The sequence below is a fragment of the Tamandua tetradactyla genome, chromosome 16 (genome assembly GCF_023851605.1).
Source record: "Tamandua tetradactyla isolate mTamTet1 chromosome 16, mTamTet1.pri, whole genome shotgun sequence".
NCBI lineage: Eukaryota > Metazoa > Chordata > Mammalia > Pilosa > Myrmecophagidae > Tamandua > Tamandua tetradactyla.
In genome coordinates this window covers 62,266,016-62,284,639 of record NC_135342.1, presented here as the reverse complement: position 1 = coordinate 62,284,639, position 18,624 = coordinate 62,266,016, and the positions used below count along the sequence as shown (strand labels likewise).

At 38.2% G+C, this 18,624-nt stretch overlaps 1 protein-coding gene across 9 annotated transcripts in view; it reads right to left on the bottom strand.

The window, feature by feature from the left end:
- Positions 1-18,624, bottom strand: part of PRMT7 (protein arginine methyltransferase 7) — a 110,749-nt gene that overhangs the window by 17,480 nt on the left and 74,645 nt on the right. For all 9 annotated transcript variants that reach the window (XM_077132817.1, XM_077132816.1, XM_077132810.1 and 6 more), the window contains 5 exons: positions 15,400-15,527; positions 14,856-14,994; positions 13,693-13,776; positions 13,240-13,287; positions 12,494-12,583 (listed from right to left, as the gene is read on the bottom strand). In XM_077132817.1, the coding sequence (XP_076988932.1) occupies positions 12,494-12,583; positions 13,240-13,287; positions 13,693-13,776; positions 14,856-14,994; positions 15,400-15,527 (489 nt within the window). The remainder of the gene's footprint in view (positions 1-12,493; positions 12,584-13,239; positions 13,288-13,692; positions 13,777-14,855; positions 14,995-15,399; positions 15,528-18,624) is intronic.

Genomic DNA, 18,624 nt, shown 5'->3' with positions numbered 1-18,624 from the left:
AGATAACGGATCACGCTCAGAAAATTGAACATATGGCCCAGTCAAAAGAACAAACCAATAGTTCAAATGAGATACAGGAGCTGAAACAACTAATGCTGAATATACGAACAGAAATGGAAAACCTCTTCAAAAACGAAATCGATAAATTGAGGGAGGACATGAAGAAGACATGGGCTGAACATAAAGAAGAAATAGAAAAACTGAAAAAACAAATCACAGAACTTATGGAAGTGAAAGATAAAGTAGAAAAGATGGAAAAAACAATGGATACCTACAATGACAGATTTAAAGAAACAGAAGATAGAATTAGTGATTTGGAGGATGAAACATCTGAATTCCAAAAAGAAACAGAAACTATCCGGAAAAGAATGGAAAAATTTGAACAAGGTATCAGGGAACTCAAGGACAATGTGAACCGTACAAATATACGTGTAGTGGGTATCCCAGAAGGAGAAGAGAAGGGAAAAGGAGGAGAAAAACTAATGGAAGAAATTATCACTGAAAATTTCCCAACTCTTATGAAAGACCTAAAATTACAGATCCAAGAAGTGCAGTGCACCCCAAAGAGATTAGACACAAATAGGCGTTCCCCAAGACACTTACTAGTTAGAATGTCAGAGGTCAAAGAGAAAGAGAGGATCTTGAAGGCAGCGAGAGAAAAACAATCCGTCACATACAAGGGAAACCCAATAAGACTATGTGTAGATTTCTCAGCAGAAACCATGGAAGCTAGAAGACAGTGGGATGATATATTTAAGTTACTAAAAGAGAAAAACTGCCAGCCAAGACTCCTATATCCAGCAAAATTGTCCTTCAAAAATGAGGGAGAAATTAAAACATTCTCAGACAAAAAGTCACTAAGAGAATTTGTGACCAAGAGACCAGCTCTGCAAGAAATACTAAAGGAAGCACTAGAGTCAGATACAAAAAGACAGAAGAGAGAGACATGGAGAAAAGTGTAGAAAGAAGGAAAGTCAGATATGATATATATAATACAAAAGGCAAAATGGTAGAGGAAAATATTATCCAAACAGTAATAACTCTAAATGTCAATGGACTGAATTCCCCAATTAAAAGACATAGACTGGCAGAATGGATTAAAAAACAGGATCCTTCTATATGCTGTCTACAGGAAACACATCTTAGACCCAAAGATAAACATAGGTTGAAAGTGAAAGGTTGGGAAGAGATATTTCATGCAAACAACAACCAGAAAAGAGCAGGAGTGGCTATACTAATATCCAACAAATTAGACTTCAAATGTAAAACAGTTAAAAGAGACAAAGAAGGACACTATATACTATTAAAAGGAACAATTAAACAAGAAGATATAACAATCATAAATATTTATGCACCGAACCAGAATGTCCCAAAATACGTGAGGAATACACTGCAAACACTGAAGAGGGAAATAGACACATATACCATAATAGTTGGAGACTTCAATTCACCACTCTCATCAATGGACAGAACATCTACACAGAGGATCAATAAAGAAATAGAGAACCTGAATATTACTATAAATGAACTTGACTTAACAGACATTTATAGGACATTACATCCCACAACAGCAGGATACACCTTTTTTTCAAGTGCTCATGGATCATTCTCAAAGATAGACCATATGCTGGGTCACAAAGCAAGTCTTAACAAATTTAAAAATATTGAAATCATACACAACACTTTCTCGGATCATAAAGGAATGAAGTTGGAAATCAATAATAGGCGTAGTGCCAGAAAATTCATAAATACATGGAGGCTCAACAACACACTCTTAAACAACAAGTGGGTCAAAGAAGAAATTGCAAGAGAAATTAGTAAATACCTAGAGGCAAATGAAAATGAAGACACAGCATATCAAAACTTATGGGACGCAGCAAAGGCAGTGCTAAGAGGGAAATTTATTGCCCTAAATGCCTTTATCAGAAAAGAAGAAAAGGCAAAAATGCAGGAATCAACTGTCCACTTGGAAGAATTGGAGAAAGAACAGCAAACTAATCCCAAAGCAAGCAAAAGGAAAGAAATAACAAAGATTAGAGCAGAAATAAATGAAATTGAAAACATGAAAACAATAGAGAAAATCAATAAGACCAGAAGTTGGTTCTATGAGAAAATCAACAAGATTGATGGGCCCTTAGCAAGATTGACAAAAAGAAGAAGAGAGAGGATGCAAATAAATAAGATTAGAAATGAAAGAGGAGACATAACTACTGACCTCACAGAAATAAAGGAGGTAATAACAGGATACTATGAACAACTTTACGCTAATAAATACAACAATTTAGAAGAAATGGACAGGTTCCTGGAAAGACATGAACAACCAACTTTGACTCAAGAAGAAATAGACGACCTCAACAAACCAATCACAAGTAAAGAGATTGAATTAGTTATTCAAAAGCTCCCTAAAAAGAAAAGTCCAGGACCAGACGGCTTCACATGTGAATTCTATCAAACATTCCAGAAAGAATTAGTACCTACTCTCCTCAAACTCTTCAACATAATCGAAGTGGAGGGAAAACTACCTAATTCATTCTATGAAGCCAACATCACCCTCATACCAAAACCAGGCAAAGATATTACAAAAAAAGAAAACTACAGACCAATCTCTCTAATGAATACAGATGCAAAAATCCTCAATAAAATTCTAGCAAATCGTATCCAACAACACATTAAAAGAATTATACATCATGACCAAGTAGGATTCATCCCAGGTATGCAAGGATGGTTCAACATAAGAAAATCAATTAATGTAATACACCATATCAACAAATCAAAGCACAAAAATCACATGATCATCTCAATTGATGCAGAGAAGGCATTTGACAAGATTCAACATCCTTTCCTGCTGAAAACACTTCAAAAGATAGGAATACAAGGGAACTTTCTTAAAATGATAGAGGGAATATATGAAAAACCCACAGCTAATATCATCCTTAATGGGGAAAAATTGAAAACTTTCCCCCTAAGATCAGGAACAAGACAAGGATGTCCACTATCACCACTATTATTCAACATTGTGTTGGAAGTTCTAGCCAGAGCAATTAGGCAAGAAAAAGAAATACAAGGCATCAAAATTGGAAAGGAAGAAGTAAAACTATCACTGTTTGCAGACGATATGATACTATATCTAGAAAACCCAGAAAAATCCACAACAAAATTACTAGAGCTAATAAATGAGTACAGCAAAGTAGCAGGCTACAAGATCAACATTCAAAAATCTGTAGCTTTTCTATACACTAGTAATGAACAAGCTGAGGTGGAAATCAAGAAACGAATCCCATTTACAATCGCAACTAAAAGAATAAAATACCTAGGAATAAATTTAACCAAAGAGACAAAAAACCTATATAAAGAAAACTACAAAAAACTGTTAAAAGAAATCACAGAAGACCTAAATAGATGGAAGGGCATACCGTGTTCATGGATTGGAAGACTAAATATAGTTAAGATGTCAATCCTACCTAAATTGATTTATAGATTCAATGCAATACCAATCAAAATCCCAACAACTTATTTTTCAGAAATAGAAAAACCAATAAGCAAATTTATCTGGAAGGGCAGGGTGCCCCGAATTGCTAAAAACATCTTGAGGAAAAAAAACGAAGCTGGAGGTCTCGCGCTGCCTGACTTTAAGGCATATTATGAAGCCACAGTGGTCAAAACAGCATGGTATTGGCATAAAGATAGATATATCGACCAATGGAATCGAATAGAGTGCTCAGATATAGACCCTCTCATCTATAGACATTTGATCTTTGATAAGGCAGTCAAGCCAACTCACCTGGGACAGAGCAGTCTCTTCAATAAATGGTGCCTAGAGAACTGGATATCCATATGCAAAAGAATGAAAAAAGACCCATCTCTCACACCCTATACAAAAGTTAACTCAAAATGGATCAAAGATCTAAACATTAGGTCTAAGACCATAAAACAGACAGAGGAAAATGTTGGGAGATATCTTATGGATCTTACAACTGGAGGTGGTTTTATGGACCTTAAACCTAAAGCAAGAACACTGAAGAAGGAAATAAATAAATGGGAGCTCCTCAAAATTAAACACTTTTGTGCATCAAAGAACTTCATCAAGAAAGTAGAAAGACAGCCTACACAATGGGAGACAATATTTGGAAATGACATATCAGATAAAGGTCTAGTATCCAGAATTTATAAAGAGATTATTCAACTCAACAACAAAAAGACAGCCAACCCAATTACAAAATGGGAAAAAGACTTAAACAGACACCTACCAGAAGAAGAAATACGGATGGCCAAGAGGCACATGAAGAGATGCTCAATGTCCCTGGCCATTAGAGAAATGCAAATCAAAACCACAATGAGATATCATCTCACACCCACCAGAATGGCCATTATCAACAAAACAGAAAATGACAAGTGCTGGAGAGGATGCGGAGAAAGAGGCACACTTATCCACTGTTGGTGGGAATGTCAAAGGGTGCAACCACTGTGGAAGGCAGTTTGGCGGTTCCTCAAAAAGCTGAATATAGAATTGCCATACGACCCAGCAATACCATTGCTAGGTATCTACTCAAAGGACTTAAGGGCAAAGACACAAACGGACATTTGCACACCAATGTTTATAGCAGCGTTATTTACAATTGCAAAGAGATGGAAACAGCCAAAATCTCCATCAACAGAAGAGTGGCTAAACAAACTGTGGTATATACATACGATGGAATATTATGCAGCCTTAAGACAAGATAAACTTATGAACCATGTAATAACATGGATGGACCTAGAGAATATTATGCTGAGTGAATCCAGCCAAAAACTAAAGGACAAATACTGTATGGTCCCACTGATGTGAACGGACATTCGAGAATAAACTTGAAATATGTCATTGGTAACAGAGTTCAGCAGTAGTTAGAAACAGGGTAAGACAATGGGTAATTGAAGGTGAAGGGATAAAGACTGTGCAACAGGACTAGATACAAAAACTCAAAAATGGACAGCACAATAATACCTAATTGTAAAGTAATCATGTTAAAATACTGAATGAAGCTGCATCTGAGCTATAGGGTTTTTTTTGTTTTTGTTTGCTTGTTGGTTTGTTTGTTGTTGATGTTTTTTACTATTACTACTACTTTTATTTCTTTTCTTTATATTAACATTTTATATCTTTTTCTGTTGTGTTGCTAGTTCCTCTAAACCGATACAAATGTACTAAGAAACAATGATCATGCATCTATGTGATGATGTTAAGAATTACTGAGTGCATATGTAGAATGGTATGATTTCTAAATGTTGTGTTAATTTCTTTTTTTTTTTCTTTCCGTTAATAAAAAAAAAATAAAAAAAAATAAAAAATAAAAAGAATCATTAAGGCAGAACAAGCCAAAAAAAAAAAAAAAACACTGACTGGCAGAATGGATTAAAAAACAGGACCCATCTATATGCTATCTAAAGGAGGCACATCTTAGACCAAGGATAAACAGAGGTAGGGTGCCCCAAACAGCTAAAAATATGGAGAAAGAAAAATGAAGTCGGAGTACTCACACTACCGGACTTTAAGGCGTATTATGAAGCTACAGTGGTCAAAACAGCATGGTACTGGCAAAAAGATAGAAATACTGACCAGTGGAATTGAATAGAGTGTTCAGATACAGACCCTCTCATCTATGGGCAACTGATCTTTTGATAAGACAGTCAAGTCAACTCACCTGGGACAGAATAGCCCCTTTGATAAATGGTGCCTAGAGAACTGGATATCCACATGCAAAAGAATGAAAGAGGGTCCATATCTCACACGCTACACAAAAATTAACTCAAAATGGATCAAAGACCTAAACATTAGATCTAAGATCATAAAAGTTTTAGAAGAAAATGTAGGGAAATATCTTATAAATCTTATAATAGGAGGTGGGTTCCTAGATCTTACACGCAAAGCACGAGCATTGAAGAAAGAAACAGATAAATGGGAACTCCTCAAAATTAAACACTTTTGTGCATCAAAAAACTTCGTCAAGAAAGGAAAAAAGCCTACACAATAGGAGATGTTCTAGTTTGCTAGCTGCCGGAATGCAACACACCAGAGACGGATTGGCTTTAATAAAAGGAGATTTATTTTGTTAGTTCTTCAGAGGAAAGGCAGCTAACTATCCACTGAGGTTCTTTCTTACGTGGGAAGGCACAGGATGGTCTCTGCTGGCCTTCTCTCCAGGCCCCTGGGTTCCAACAACTTTCCCCGGGGTGGCTTCTTTCTGCATCTCCAAAGGCCTGGGCTGAGCTGCAAGTGCCGAGATGAGGAATGCCGAGCTGCTTGGGCTGTGCTACATTGCGGTCTTTCATTTAAGTACCAGCCAATTAAGTCAAACATCCTTCATTGCAGCTGGCATGCCTCTTATCCGACTGCAGATGTAAATCAGCAACAGATGAGGTTCACATACCGTTGGCTCATGGGCACAGCAACAGAACTAGGCACCTTCACCTGGCCAAGTTGACAACTGAATCTAACTACCACAGGAGACAATATTTGGAAATGATATATCAGATAAAGGTCTAGTATCCAGAATATATAAAGAGATTGTTCAACTCAGCAGCAAAAACACAGAAATTCAATTACAAAATGGGCAAAAGACCTGAACAGACAATTCTCAGAAGAGGAAATACAAATGGCCAAAAGGCACATGAAAAGATGCTCAACTTCCCAGGTTATTAGGGAAATGCGAATCAAAACCACAATGAGATATCACCTCATACCCACCAGAATGGCCATCATCCATAAAACAGAAAACGACAAGTGCTGGAGAGGATGTGGAGAAAGAGGCACGCTTACCCACTGTTGGTGGGGATGTCAAACAGTACATTTGTGGAAGGCAGTTTGGTGGTTCCTCAGGAAGCTAAGTATAGAATTGCCATATGATCTGGCAATACCATTGCTACGTATCTACTCAGAGGACATGAGGGCAAGGACACAAACAGACATTTGCACAGCAATGTTTATAGCAGTACTGTTTACAATTGCCAAAAGATGGAAACAGCCCAAATGTCTATCAACACATGAGTGGCTAAACAAGCTGTGGTATATACATATGATGGAATATTATGCAGTTGTAAGACAGAATAAAGTTATGAAGTATGTAACAACATGGATGGACCTAAGGACATTATGCTGAGTGAGATTAGCCAGAAACAAAAGAATAAATATTGTATAGTATCACTGATATGAATTAACATTAGTGAATGAACTTGGAGAATTTCATCTAAGAACAGAGACCATCAGGAGATAGAAACAGGGTAGATATTGGGTAACTGGAACTGAAGGGATATAGATTGTGCAACAGGACTGATTGTAAAAATTTAGAAATGGATAGCACAATACTATCTAACTGTAATACAATAATGTTAGTATATTGAATGAAGGTGAATGTGAGAAGGATAGAGGGAGGAGGGCTGGGGGTACAAATGAATTCAGAAGGAAAGATAGATGATAAAGACTGAGATGGTATAATACAGGAATGCCTAGAGTGTATAATGATAGTCACTAAATGTACAAATTTAAAAATGTTTTTGCATGAGGAAGAACAAAGGAATGTCAATACTGCATGGTGCTGAAAACAGATGGTAAATAATATTTTAAAATTTTAACTTATGTGTGAGACTATTGGAAAAAAATGTTTATTTGGTACGAAATTTATATTTTGACTAGTGCACTTCCTAATATAACTTAAGTGGACAGTTTAACTGAACACCGTAAGTGCATGGAACCTTGAATAGGGTATGAGATTTTGTAGGTTTGTCCAGAGTGATGCCCCAATAAATCCCAGAGTGATTTGAACAGTGAATAAAAAAGTATTTGCAAAGTCCCTTTGGGGGAATGGCGAGAAAGGGGGAAAATTCAACATCCCCATGTGGAGAATTCCTGATATTCTCACAAGCAGTGGGGACAACCAAAGCAATGGCCCGAGCCCTCAATCTTGGGATCTGTTCTTATGAAACTTATCTCTGCAAAGGATAGACTAAGCTTACTTAAAATTAGGCCTGGGCGGGCCATGATGGCTCAGCAGGTAAGAATGCTTGCCTGCCAAGCCCGAGGACCCGGGTTCGATTCCCGGTGCCTGCCCATGTAAAAAAAATTTTTAAAAATAGATAAATAAAAAAAATTAGGCCTAAGAGTCACCCCCAGAGAACCTCTTTCGTCACTCAGACGTGGCCTCTTTCTCAGCCAACACAATAAGCATACTCACTGCCTCTCTATGTGGGACATGACTCCCAGGGGTATAAACCTTCCTGGCAACATGGGACAGAAATCTAGAATAAGCTGGGACTCAGCATCAAGGAAGTGAGAAAACCTTCTCGACCAAGAAGGAAGAGAGAAATGACACAAAATAAAGTGTCAATGGCTGAGAGATTTCAGACAGGGCAAGAGGTTATCCTGGAGTTTATTTTTATGCATTATATAGATATCACCTTTTTAGTTAAGGTATATTGGAGAGGCTGGAGGGAAGTGCCTGCAAATATAGAGCTGTGTTCCAGTAGCCATGTTTGTTGAAGATGATTGTATAATGATAAAGCTTTCGCAAATATGACTGTGTGATTGTGAAAACCTTGTGTCTGATACTCCTTTTATCTACCTTATGGACAGATGAGTAAAACATATGGATTAAAAATAAATAAATAAACAATAAGGGGGACAAATGTTAAAATAAATTTAGTAGACTGAAATGCTAGTGATCAATGAAAGGGAGGGGTATGGTGTATATGAATTTTTTTCTTTTATATTTTTATTTCTTTTTCTGAATTGATGTTAATGTTCTAAGAAATGATCATGGTAATGAATATACAACTATGTGATGATATTGTGAGTTACTGATTGTATACCAAGAATGGAATGATCATATGGTAAGAATGTTGTATGTTTAAGAAAAAAAAGAGTAACTGCACACTTGCAGGAACAAGAAAAATTAAAGCAAATTAATCCCAATGCAAATAGAAGGAAAGAAACAACAAATATTAGAGCAGAAATATAAGAAATTGAGAAGAAAAAAAACCATGCCAACCAAACTGAAAGTTGGTTCTTTGAGATCATTAAAAGTGACAAACCCTTAGCTATACCGACAAGGAAAACAAGAAGATGCACATAGATAAAATCAGAAATGAAGGCAGGTCATCTCTATGGACCCTATAAAAATAAAAATAATATAAGAAGATACTATGAACAATTGTATACCAACAATCTATCCAATTTTGATGAAGTAGACAATTTCCTAAAAACACATAAACAACCTACACTTATATAAGAAAGATGCTCAGCATTGCTAGCCATCAGGGAAATGCAAACCAATGAGATAAAATTTCACACCTACTAGAATGGCCACTATTAAACAATTAGAAAACTACAAGTGTTGGACGGGATGTGGAGAAATAGGAACACTTATTCATTTTTTGCAGGAATGTAAAATGGTACAGCCACTGTGGAAGACAGTCTGGTGGTTCCTCAGAAAGCTATGCATGGAACCACCATATAATCAAGCAATCCCACTACTTCGTATACACTCAGAAGAACTGAAAGCAGGGATACCAACAGACATTCACACAACAATGTTCATAGTGGCAGTATTCACAATTGCCAAAAGATGGAAGCAACCCAAGCATTCATCAACCAATGAATGGATAAACAAATATACATACAAACAATGGAATATTATTTAGTAGCAGAAGGAATGAAGTACTAAAGCATGCAACATGGATGAACCCTGATGACATTATGATGAGTGAAATAAGTCAGACACAAAAGGATAAATATTGTATAATCTTACTGATATGAACTAATTATAATAAGTAAATTCATATAGTTAAAATCTAGAATATAGGTTACTAGGAGATAGAATGATGCTAGAGAATGGGGAGTGGATGGGTAATGTGTGCAAAATTTTTAACTAGGTTGAATGTAAATGTTTGGAAATGAATAGTGGTGATGGTATCACATTGTGGTTGAATTCAGTAGCACTGAATTACGTATGTGATTGTGGTTGAAAGGGGAAGTTTAGAGTTGTATATGTTACCAGAAGGAAAAGTAGAGGATAAAACATGGTACTGTTTATCATGATCCCAGTGGTGGATGATGACTGTGATTAATAGTACAAATATAAAAGTGTTTATTCCTGAAGTAGAACAAAGGTATACCTCTATATCACTATTAGGAGTTTTAATAGAGTGGTATATGGGAAAAATACTTCCACAGCAAACTATGAGATATAGTTAATATTATTTTAATATTTTTATCAGCAGTAACAAATGTACCACACCAATGCTTAGGATCAATAATAGAGGGATGCTGTGGTTTTTTTACAGAGTAACGAAAATGTTCTAAAATTGACTGTACTAATGAATGCACAACTATGTGAATCATTTATTGTATACCTTGTACACTTTGGATGGATTGTATGGTGTGTGGATATATCTTAACCTGCCAATAATATTAATATTAATAATATTAAAAAGAAATGATACATGGTACAACATGGATGAAACTTGAAAACATAATGCTAATGAAAGAAGCCAGTTACAATGAACAATTATATTGCATGAATCCATTTATATGAAATGTCCAGAACAGGCAAATCCACAGAGACAGAAAGTAGATTAGTGGTTGCCAAGGGCTGGAGGGTGGTTCCGGTCAAATGAGGATTGACTGCTAAATAAGTACAGGGTTTCTTTTGGGGTAGTGGAAACACTCTAAAATTGATTATAGTGACAGGTGCATAATTATGGGAATACACTAAAACCACTGAATTGTGCACTAAAGTTAAACGAGTGACTTGCATGGTATGTGAATTATATCTTAATAAGGCTATTATTTAAAAAGGACAGAGGGAAAAATGGGCAAATAACTTGAAAAGACATTTCAATGAACAATACATATGAATGCTTAATACACATGAAAAGATGCTCAACATCATTATCATCAGGTAAATACAGATTAAAACTAAATTGAAACATCACTACACACCCACTAAAATGGTTATAATAAAAAAGACAGATAATATAAGTTTTGGAGAGGATGTGGAGCAACTAGAACCCTCATACATTACCGGCAGGAATGTAAACTGGTACAGTCACTTTGGACAATAGTTTAAGCAGTTTCTTAAAAAGTTAAACATAATTACCATATGACCAAACAATTCTACACATAGGTATGTACCTGAGAGAAATTAAAACATGTCTTCACAAAGGCTTCCACATGAAAAATTCATGGCAGCACTACTTATAACAGCCTCAAACTGGAAACAATCCAGTTTGGATGTTTCCAGTTTGAATGGTCATCAACAGGTATATGGATAAACAAAATATGGCATATCCATACAATGGAATGCTAGTCAGCATTAAAAAAAAAACAAAATAAAGATACATTCGATGAGATGGATGATCCTCAAAAACATGCTCAGTGAAAGAAGCCAGACACAAAAGATCCCATATTGTATTATTACATTTATATGAAATGCCTAGAAAAGGTAAACTCATAGAGACAGAAACCAGATCAGTGGTTGCCTAGGGTTGGGGGATAGTGGGGTGAATGGCTGTAAACATGCTTTAGAGAATTTTGGGGGTGAAAAAAATGTTCTAAGACAATGCTATAATTTACTAAAAATCATTTAAAATGGTATGTCAATTATACCTCAGTAAAAGTGTCAAAAAAAAAAGTTAGCAGGAAAGAGAAGTTCCACCTTGGACAAGTCCAGCTGAAGTGCCTGTGGGATATTCAAAGGAGATATCAAGTTGGCAGTTGGACAAATGAGATTTGAGTTCAAAAAGGTAAATAGCTCAACCTACACTAAAGACAGATTTGGTGGCAGTGATTGATATATGGGAAGGGATGTGATCATCCAAGAGAAAGCACACAGGGAGAGCAAAGGACAGTCAATGACAGAGCACCAAGGAACATGAACAAGGAAAGACTGAGAGGAGAGCCACCCTTGAAGGAGACAGAAGGAAAAGCCAGAAAGGAAGAGGAAATCCTGGAGGAGTAGTCTCTTAAGAATCTAAAAAGAGAAGCATTTTAAGAACTAAGACCAGGTCCACTGGGTCAAATGTGTTTAAGAGGTTAGGTAAGAGGAAGCCCGCAGGGAACCCAGGGATGAAGTAGCCACTGGTGGGAGCAATTGTGAGGCACATGCTGGGGGTTGGAAGACCCAACTGCCCTAGGAAGTGAACAGTGAGGTAAAGTCCAGGCAAGGAGCGCTGTGAAGGGAAAAGAGACAGAACATGATATGTTCCTATGAATCCCAACAGAGCTATTCTGCCCTATGTGAAGGAGGAGAGATCAACCTGAAGTGAGCAATACGATTTTTGCTCATTGGGCATCTCTCTAAACACCTCAGCACACCATTAACAGTGCTGGGTTCTTAGCGAATAAGTCACATGTGAGACCCGTCACATGACCCAGAGAAGAAAAGGGGTGGAGCTACGGCAATTCAGAGCTGCACTGTCCATCCTAAACACAACTCAGTGCAAAGCACAAATGCCCGCTACTCACCTTTTTACCCTTCAAGTCTGTAGGTGTTAAAAATTCAGGTCGTTTCTCTATTATATTTATTTTATCTTCCAAGTGGTTGGCCTGGAAGATCTTAGAAAGAAACAGTAAAATTATTATACTTATATTAAAGTGCTGTTTTTGTTCAGAAAAGAACACTTGACAGTTGCTTTATCTGCTTGCAGTTTTCTGGCTAAATAGATCTGAAACACCCCTTTTAATTTGCTTTGTGGAAATTCTCTCCTAGAAGGACATCTTGACAGATCAAGGATGAGATCACAAGCAAAATGTTGTAACGGTAAATGTCTCCTGGAGATGCAGAAGCAGGATTCTGGTGGAGCTATGATATCCTTCAGAGAGTAACTCAAACCAATCACTGGCCAGGGAGCACAATCCCATCACGGAACCAACCAGCCAGGCCAGGCTGTGAGCAATGACCTCCTGAGCCCTGGGGTCCCAGGAACACACCATAAATTCAGTTCTATCACCACAAGGATTTAATTTTTCTTAGTTTGATATGAAGTATGGAGAAAAGCTTAACCTTCTTCAACCACATACACACAAAAAAATATGTCTGAAAGTCTGCTATTTCAGTTACAGCCCAAGAAAACTTCCAGGCCAGCTCTCAATGAGGAAAAATAAGCTGCTACTTCTCAATGAGCTGCTACTTCTCTGAGCTCCCCTGGGACTGATGTTACATTAAATCAATCCCAGACTCAGATATTTCAGTAAGAACAAATATCACTTACCTTTTTCATCAGTCTATGAGAAGCTGCTGAACTCTCTATTGTAAATACCTAAAGAGAATACCGTGCTATTAATTGTAAGAGATTCACTTAACAGAGGGAGAAATTTACAAAGACTAAATCACAACAAGATCATTCCAAAGCAGAGGGCACCACCTCAACAACTTTACCTGTGTACCTCACCCACCTAGGATAACACCTGCACTCTGCACTGACCCTAGCAAGATGAAAGACTCAGAAATCTGAGCTGCATCTATATATAGCTACTATATCGTGGTAGCTATATGGCCTGGCTCCTGACTGCACATGGAGGCACTAAAAATCCTAAGCCCCTGAACTAAGCACATTCCATACACAGACAGCTGTGCTTGCAAAGAGCTTTAACTGCAGAATTGTGCACCCAGACCACAGAATGCTCTAACTCAAGAGTAGACAAAATGGTGCAAGCCCTGGTACCTGCTCTGTCCCAAGGTGATGGACCAGCATGGGGAGCAGACTGCCATCGCTGACACAGAGGCAGACACTGTCTGACTTCAGCACCTACAGAAAAGAGCACAGGCTTTTCTTACATGTGACAAAGTTTTCAGCGATTGTTACAAAAGCCTTGTAGGCAAACTGACAGAAATGCTTCCCTTCTCCTGACCTCAGTAATCCAGAATCAATGATCATTAAGTTTGATATTCTTCTCATTCCATCTTCCCCAACAGCCCAGCTATATCTTCTGTGTTTCCCACGCCCTTGAAGAAATCAGCCCCACCTTCAAACACATTTGCTTCACTCACCTCTCCCCACCCAACCCACTGTCAGGAAAGACCCTCCTCAACACATCCTGGGAGACTCTGCTGAAGGCCAGGCCACTTACAGGAGACTACCCTCCAATCCACAATGACAGGTGTCTTCTCGGTCTGGTCACAGCACAGACATCTGTGGACGTGTCACTGAATGCATATGTGCTCTTGAGTGACTCCCCAAAGCAGGGATGCCTTTATGTGTCACAGCCCCCTCAGAGAATATTATGACAGCCTGGATCCTCCCCTCAAAAATGATGCATGTCTATGTGATGATGTTAAGAATTACTGATTGCATATGTAGAATGGTATGATTTCTAAATGTTGGGTTAATTTTCTTTTTTTCCGTTAATTAATAAAAAAAAAAAATGATGCATGTGCACTTGTACACAAAAAGTTCTGTATACAACTCCAAGGGATTCAGGAGATCTATTCCTGTTGCAGGAAGCAGGCAGCAAAGGTTTTCAGGCAGAAGAGTTATATTAGATTTACGTTTTAGAAAAGTGATAGCAGATGAGAGGAGAGGGGCAGTTCAACCCACTGAGATTACCCATGTAAACTGCTAGTGACTACAAAGGCAAGAGCATCCAGCCAGGCAAGAGTAGGCACTGAGGAGTTGCCTAGTCTTAGACTCTCACAGGACAGCAGAAAACAAGCCCCATGGAAGTCTAGTAATTTCTGTTTTTCTGTTTGACTGCCCACCCAGGAGTCAGGTAAAGCACTCATACGAGGGATCACAGAAAATAAAATCAGTAAATCATAAGCAGTAAGCTGGAGCCCCTGAAATAAGCTCCTCCTTGCCCACAAGCACCCAAGGGACTGGACACTTACCGTTCCCAGGGCCTGGACATATTTATCTGTTCTGTCCTGATCATTGATCTCTCCAAACCGAGGCCGGTTCCAAAGCAGGTGAGCCTGGCAGTCACACACGGGGCGCACTTGAGGGAGGGCTCTGCTGTTCTTTTCGGGGCTAAGCCAGGAGATGAAGAAAGACACGGGGTGATGAGCAAGACCTGCTGACCCCAAAGAGCATGAGTGTGTGGCATGGGGACCTGGCCCAGCAGATATCAAACTGGTTCTTTTCAGGGCCCTGAGTCTAGGCACTGGCTCTCAAGTAGGCATTAGAGGTGAGAAAGCCCTCCAATTCCAGACTCCTCATCCAGCTCTGTTCTAAATGCAAGTCCAGTAACTGAGGCAACCTCCTCTGAGTACATGCACCCCTGCACTGACATGTCCAGTCACAAACCTTTGCTCTTACTTTATTGCATACAGATAAAAATCTGCCCACTTGAACCTCTACTGGGTCTGGAATTGGGTAATTTTAATAAACGCACAGTCTCAAAGGCCCATCCTCCCCATGTGGCTTGGGATCTACCTGGTCTGTTGGAGGGTGTACCACATGCAGTAGTCATCGTGGTGGGCTACCAGGCAGAGGACTGAGCCCTGCACTACAGGCTCCTCTTGCGGCAGGAAGTACACACACTGCATCCAGTGGTCCCGCCACTGAAACAGGGAACAGAGAATCAGCTGTCACCAGGTGCAAGGAGAGAAATGCTTCCAATTCAGGAGTCAAAACTCACTAAAATCAGTTTATAGGGAGACCACAGCATCGATTACAGCTGGTTTCTGTGGCTGAAGAAATGAAGAGGAAAATTCTCAAGTCTGAAAGCTTGCTGTGACACTGCTGGCCTTTGGAAGATACAATGTGGTCTGAGGGTAGTAGCCTTAAAGAGGGATTCAGGGAACAAATGTCAGCTCAGACCCCTGCCCACACTATAGGCCAGCGCCATTGTTCTCTCTTCTACATTAATGGCTCTGCTTAATGTTTCATTTGAAGAAAGAAAAGTTTTAAATGTAGTTATCAGAAAATCCACTGTGAATAGTACCATGGTATATAGTCCAAAAACTTGAACATATTCAGAAGTTACTTTTTTTCTTGTAATTGATTTTAAAGCCCAGAAAGGTCAAGTATGATGCATAAAAACCTAATGGGATCTTAGATCGAAGGGGGAAAAAAAAAGTTATTAAAGCTATTTGGAAACAACTGAGGAAATTTGATTTTAAGCTGTGTTAGACGATATTGTGGAATTACTGTTAATTTTCTTAGGCAGGATAATACACGTGGCTATGTTTGAGATTGTTTTTATTCTTAGGAGATGTACTTTAAGGTACTTAAGAGTAGTAAGGATGTCTGCAACTTTTACACTCAACAAAAGAAATCTGTGTGTGTAAGTGCCTGTGTGAAGAGGGATAGGAGGGAGGGAGAAATAGACAAAGCAAATATGGCAAAAATGTTAACTGGTAAATTTAAGTAGAGGGTATATCAGTGTTCATTTTCAACTGTTCTGTTGATTTAAAATTTTTCAAAATAAAAAGTTGGGAAAAGATTTTGTTCTGTTTATTTTCTTTAATTAAATTGTGCTTCAAAAGAATTGCCATATTCTAACCTGTGAAATATAGTTTACAGTAATCTAGAGTCAACCTTTAATAAACTATTGATCCTTTTTGATACAACAAACCCACAGAAAGGATTCTATTTTAAGGAAAAAGAAATATGAAGAAAGCAATATTCACATAAATATGTACATCACAGAAATCTTTATAGTCATAAAACCTGGAAGGGAAACAACTCGCCTAACAGTTCAGAAATGGATACCTAAGTTCTTATACAGAATACTTGCAGAGAATTAAAATGATGAAGACTATGGTACAGCATGAAAAATAATGGGATAAGCACCAACAAAAACTCATCCTGTGAAAAAGAAACTAAAGAAAGGCAGCTGTTTGGGTGGTAGGCCTGAGATGAGTTTTTTAAAACTTTGTTTTCTACAACAAGGTAATATTCTTATAACCTTTAAACCTTTTTTTAAAAAGAAGAAAAAAATGCCATCTTTATGTTACTTTTTGGTGGATGCCTAGCTTAGCTTTGATATGACTGACCACTCTTCCATATCTTCAGGAACTAGGAAACTTGGCTCCTGTAAGACTCAAGAAGGTTGGTTCGTCTCTCTCTCTCTCTCTCTCAGCTGACAAGGCAAGTGAACTCACTGCCCTCCCAGCCTCTACGTGGGAACATGACTCCCAGGAGTGTAAACCGCCCAATGTGGGAGAAAAATCCTAGAAGAGATGGGACTCAACATCAAGAGATTGAGAAAACCTTCTTAAACAAAAGGGGGAAGAGAGAAATGAGACAAAATGAAGTGTCAGTGGCCGAGAGATTTCAAACACAGTTGAGAGGTTATTCTGGAGGTTATTCTTATGCATTATATAGATATCCCCTTTTTAGTTTATGGTGTATTAGAGTGGCTAGGGGGAAGTACCTGAAACTGTTGAGCTGTATTCTAGTAGCCATGATTCTTGACAATGATTGTATAATGATACAATTTTCACAACGTGACTTTGTGATTGTAAAAACCTTGTGCCTGATGCTCCTTTTATCTATGGTATGGACAGATGAGCAAAAAATATGGATAAAAATAAACAAATAATAGGGGGAACAGAGGTTAGAATAAATTGAGTAGATGGAAATACTGGTGGTCAATGAGAGGGAGGGGTAAGGGGTATGGTATGTATGAGTTTTTTTCTTTTTTCTTTCTTTTGCTGGAGAGATGCAAATGTTCAAAAAAGTGATCATGGTGATGAATACACAACTATGTGATGATATTATGAGCCACTGATTGTAACCATGTCAAGAATGTTTGTAGTTTACAATAAAAATACATATTAAAAAAAAGGGTGGGTTGGCTCAGCACCTAAAGCAAACCCAGCTCAGTGCCAATCCCACTTCTCAGTAATATTTTTCACCCCACCTGATCTTGAATATAACTAAAAGGCAGGTGAATGACATTCTCATGTTTGTAAGGTATCTCTCTGAACATAAAAGCTAGAGAATTCTAAAAAAAGAAGAAATAAGAGCAGTAACAAGGAGAGAAAGAATAGATTTTCTAAAACCTGTTATTCATTCCTATGATATACAAGTTTATCCAAAGACAAGAGAAGCCTTCCCTGATCCCTCCTGTGCTCCCATGGTGCTTCCCTGTCATAGCATCCTTCCTACACACCCGTCTACCCACCTCCACAATAGGGAACCTCCCAGGTCCTCCACACTGAAGAGTTAGTGACAGAACACACTGTTCTGAGGTAAAACAGGCGAATCATATTTAGGACCATGAGCAGTTTAGAGAATTTATGTGGGAAATTCATAAGCAGTTCTTCAAATTCCTAAATCTCCGAAAGTCAACCCTAGTAGAGAAAGGACACATAGGAGACCTGGAAATAAGCACCCACATGGCCCTGCTTCAAATCAATTGACCATTCTGAATCCCAGTTCAGGTGTTGTGGTTACTCAGAATGTCTTATGTAAGGATTCAAGGAGAAAACAGACATAGTAGCCTTTTGAAAATACGTAAATGAAAAGTATTAATATCTTTATGATTCTCATGGTAATTTTGCAACCATCACACTTCTGAGAGGAAGAAAGCAGTCCTGTGTCAATCTCAACTCTGTGGGAGCATTCTGCCACATACACACGCATGCATGCACACAACCTGTTGAGGCTGCTCAGAAATAAGTTCATATACATTGGGCAGTGGTATGCCTA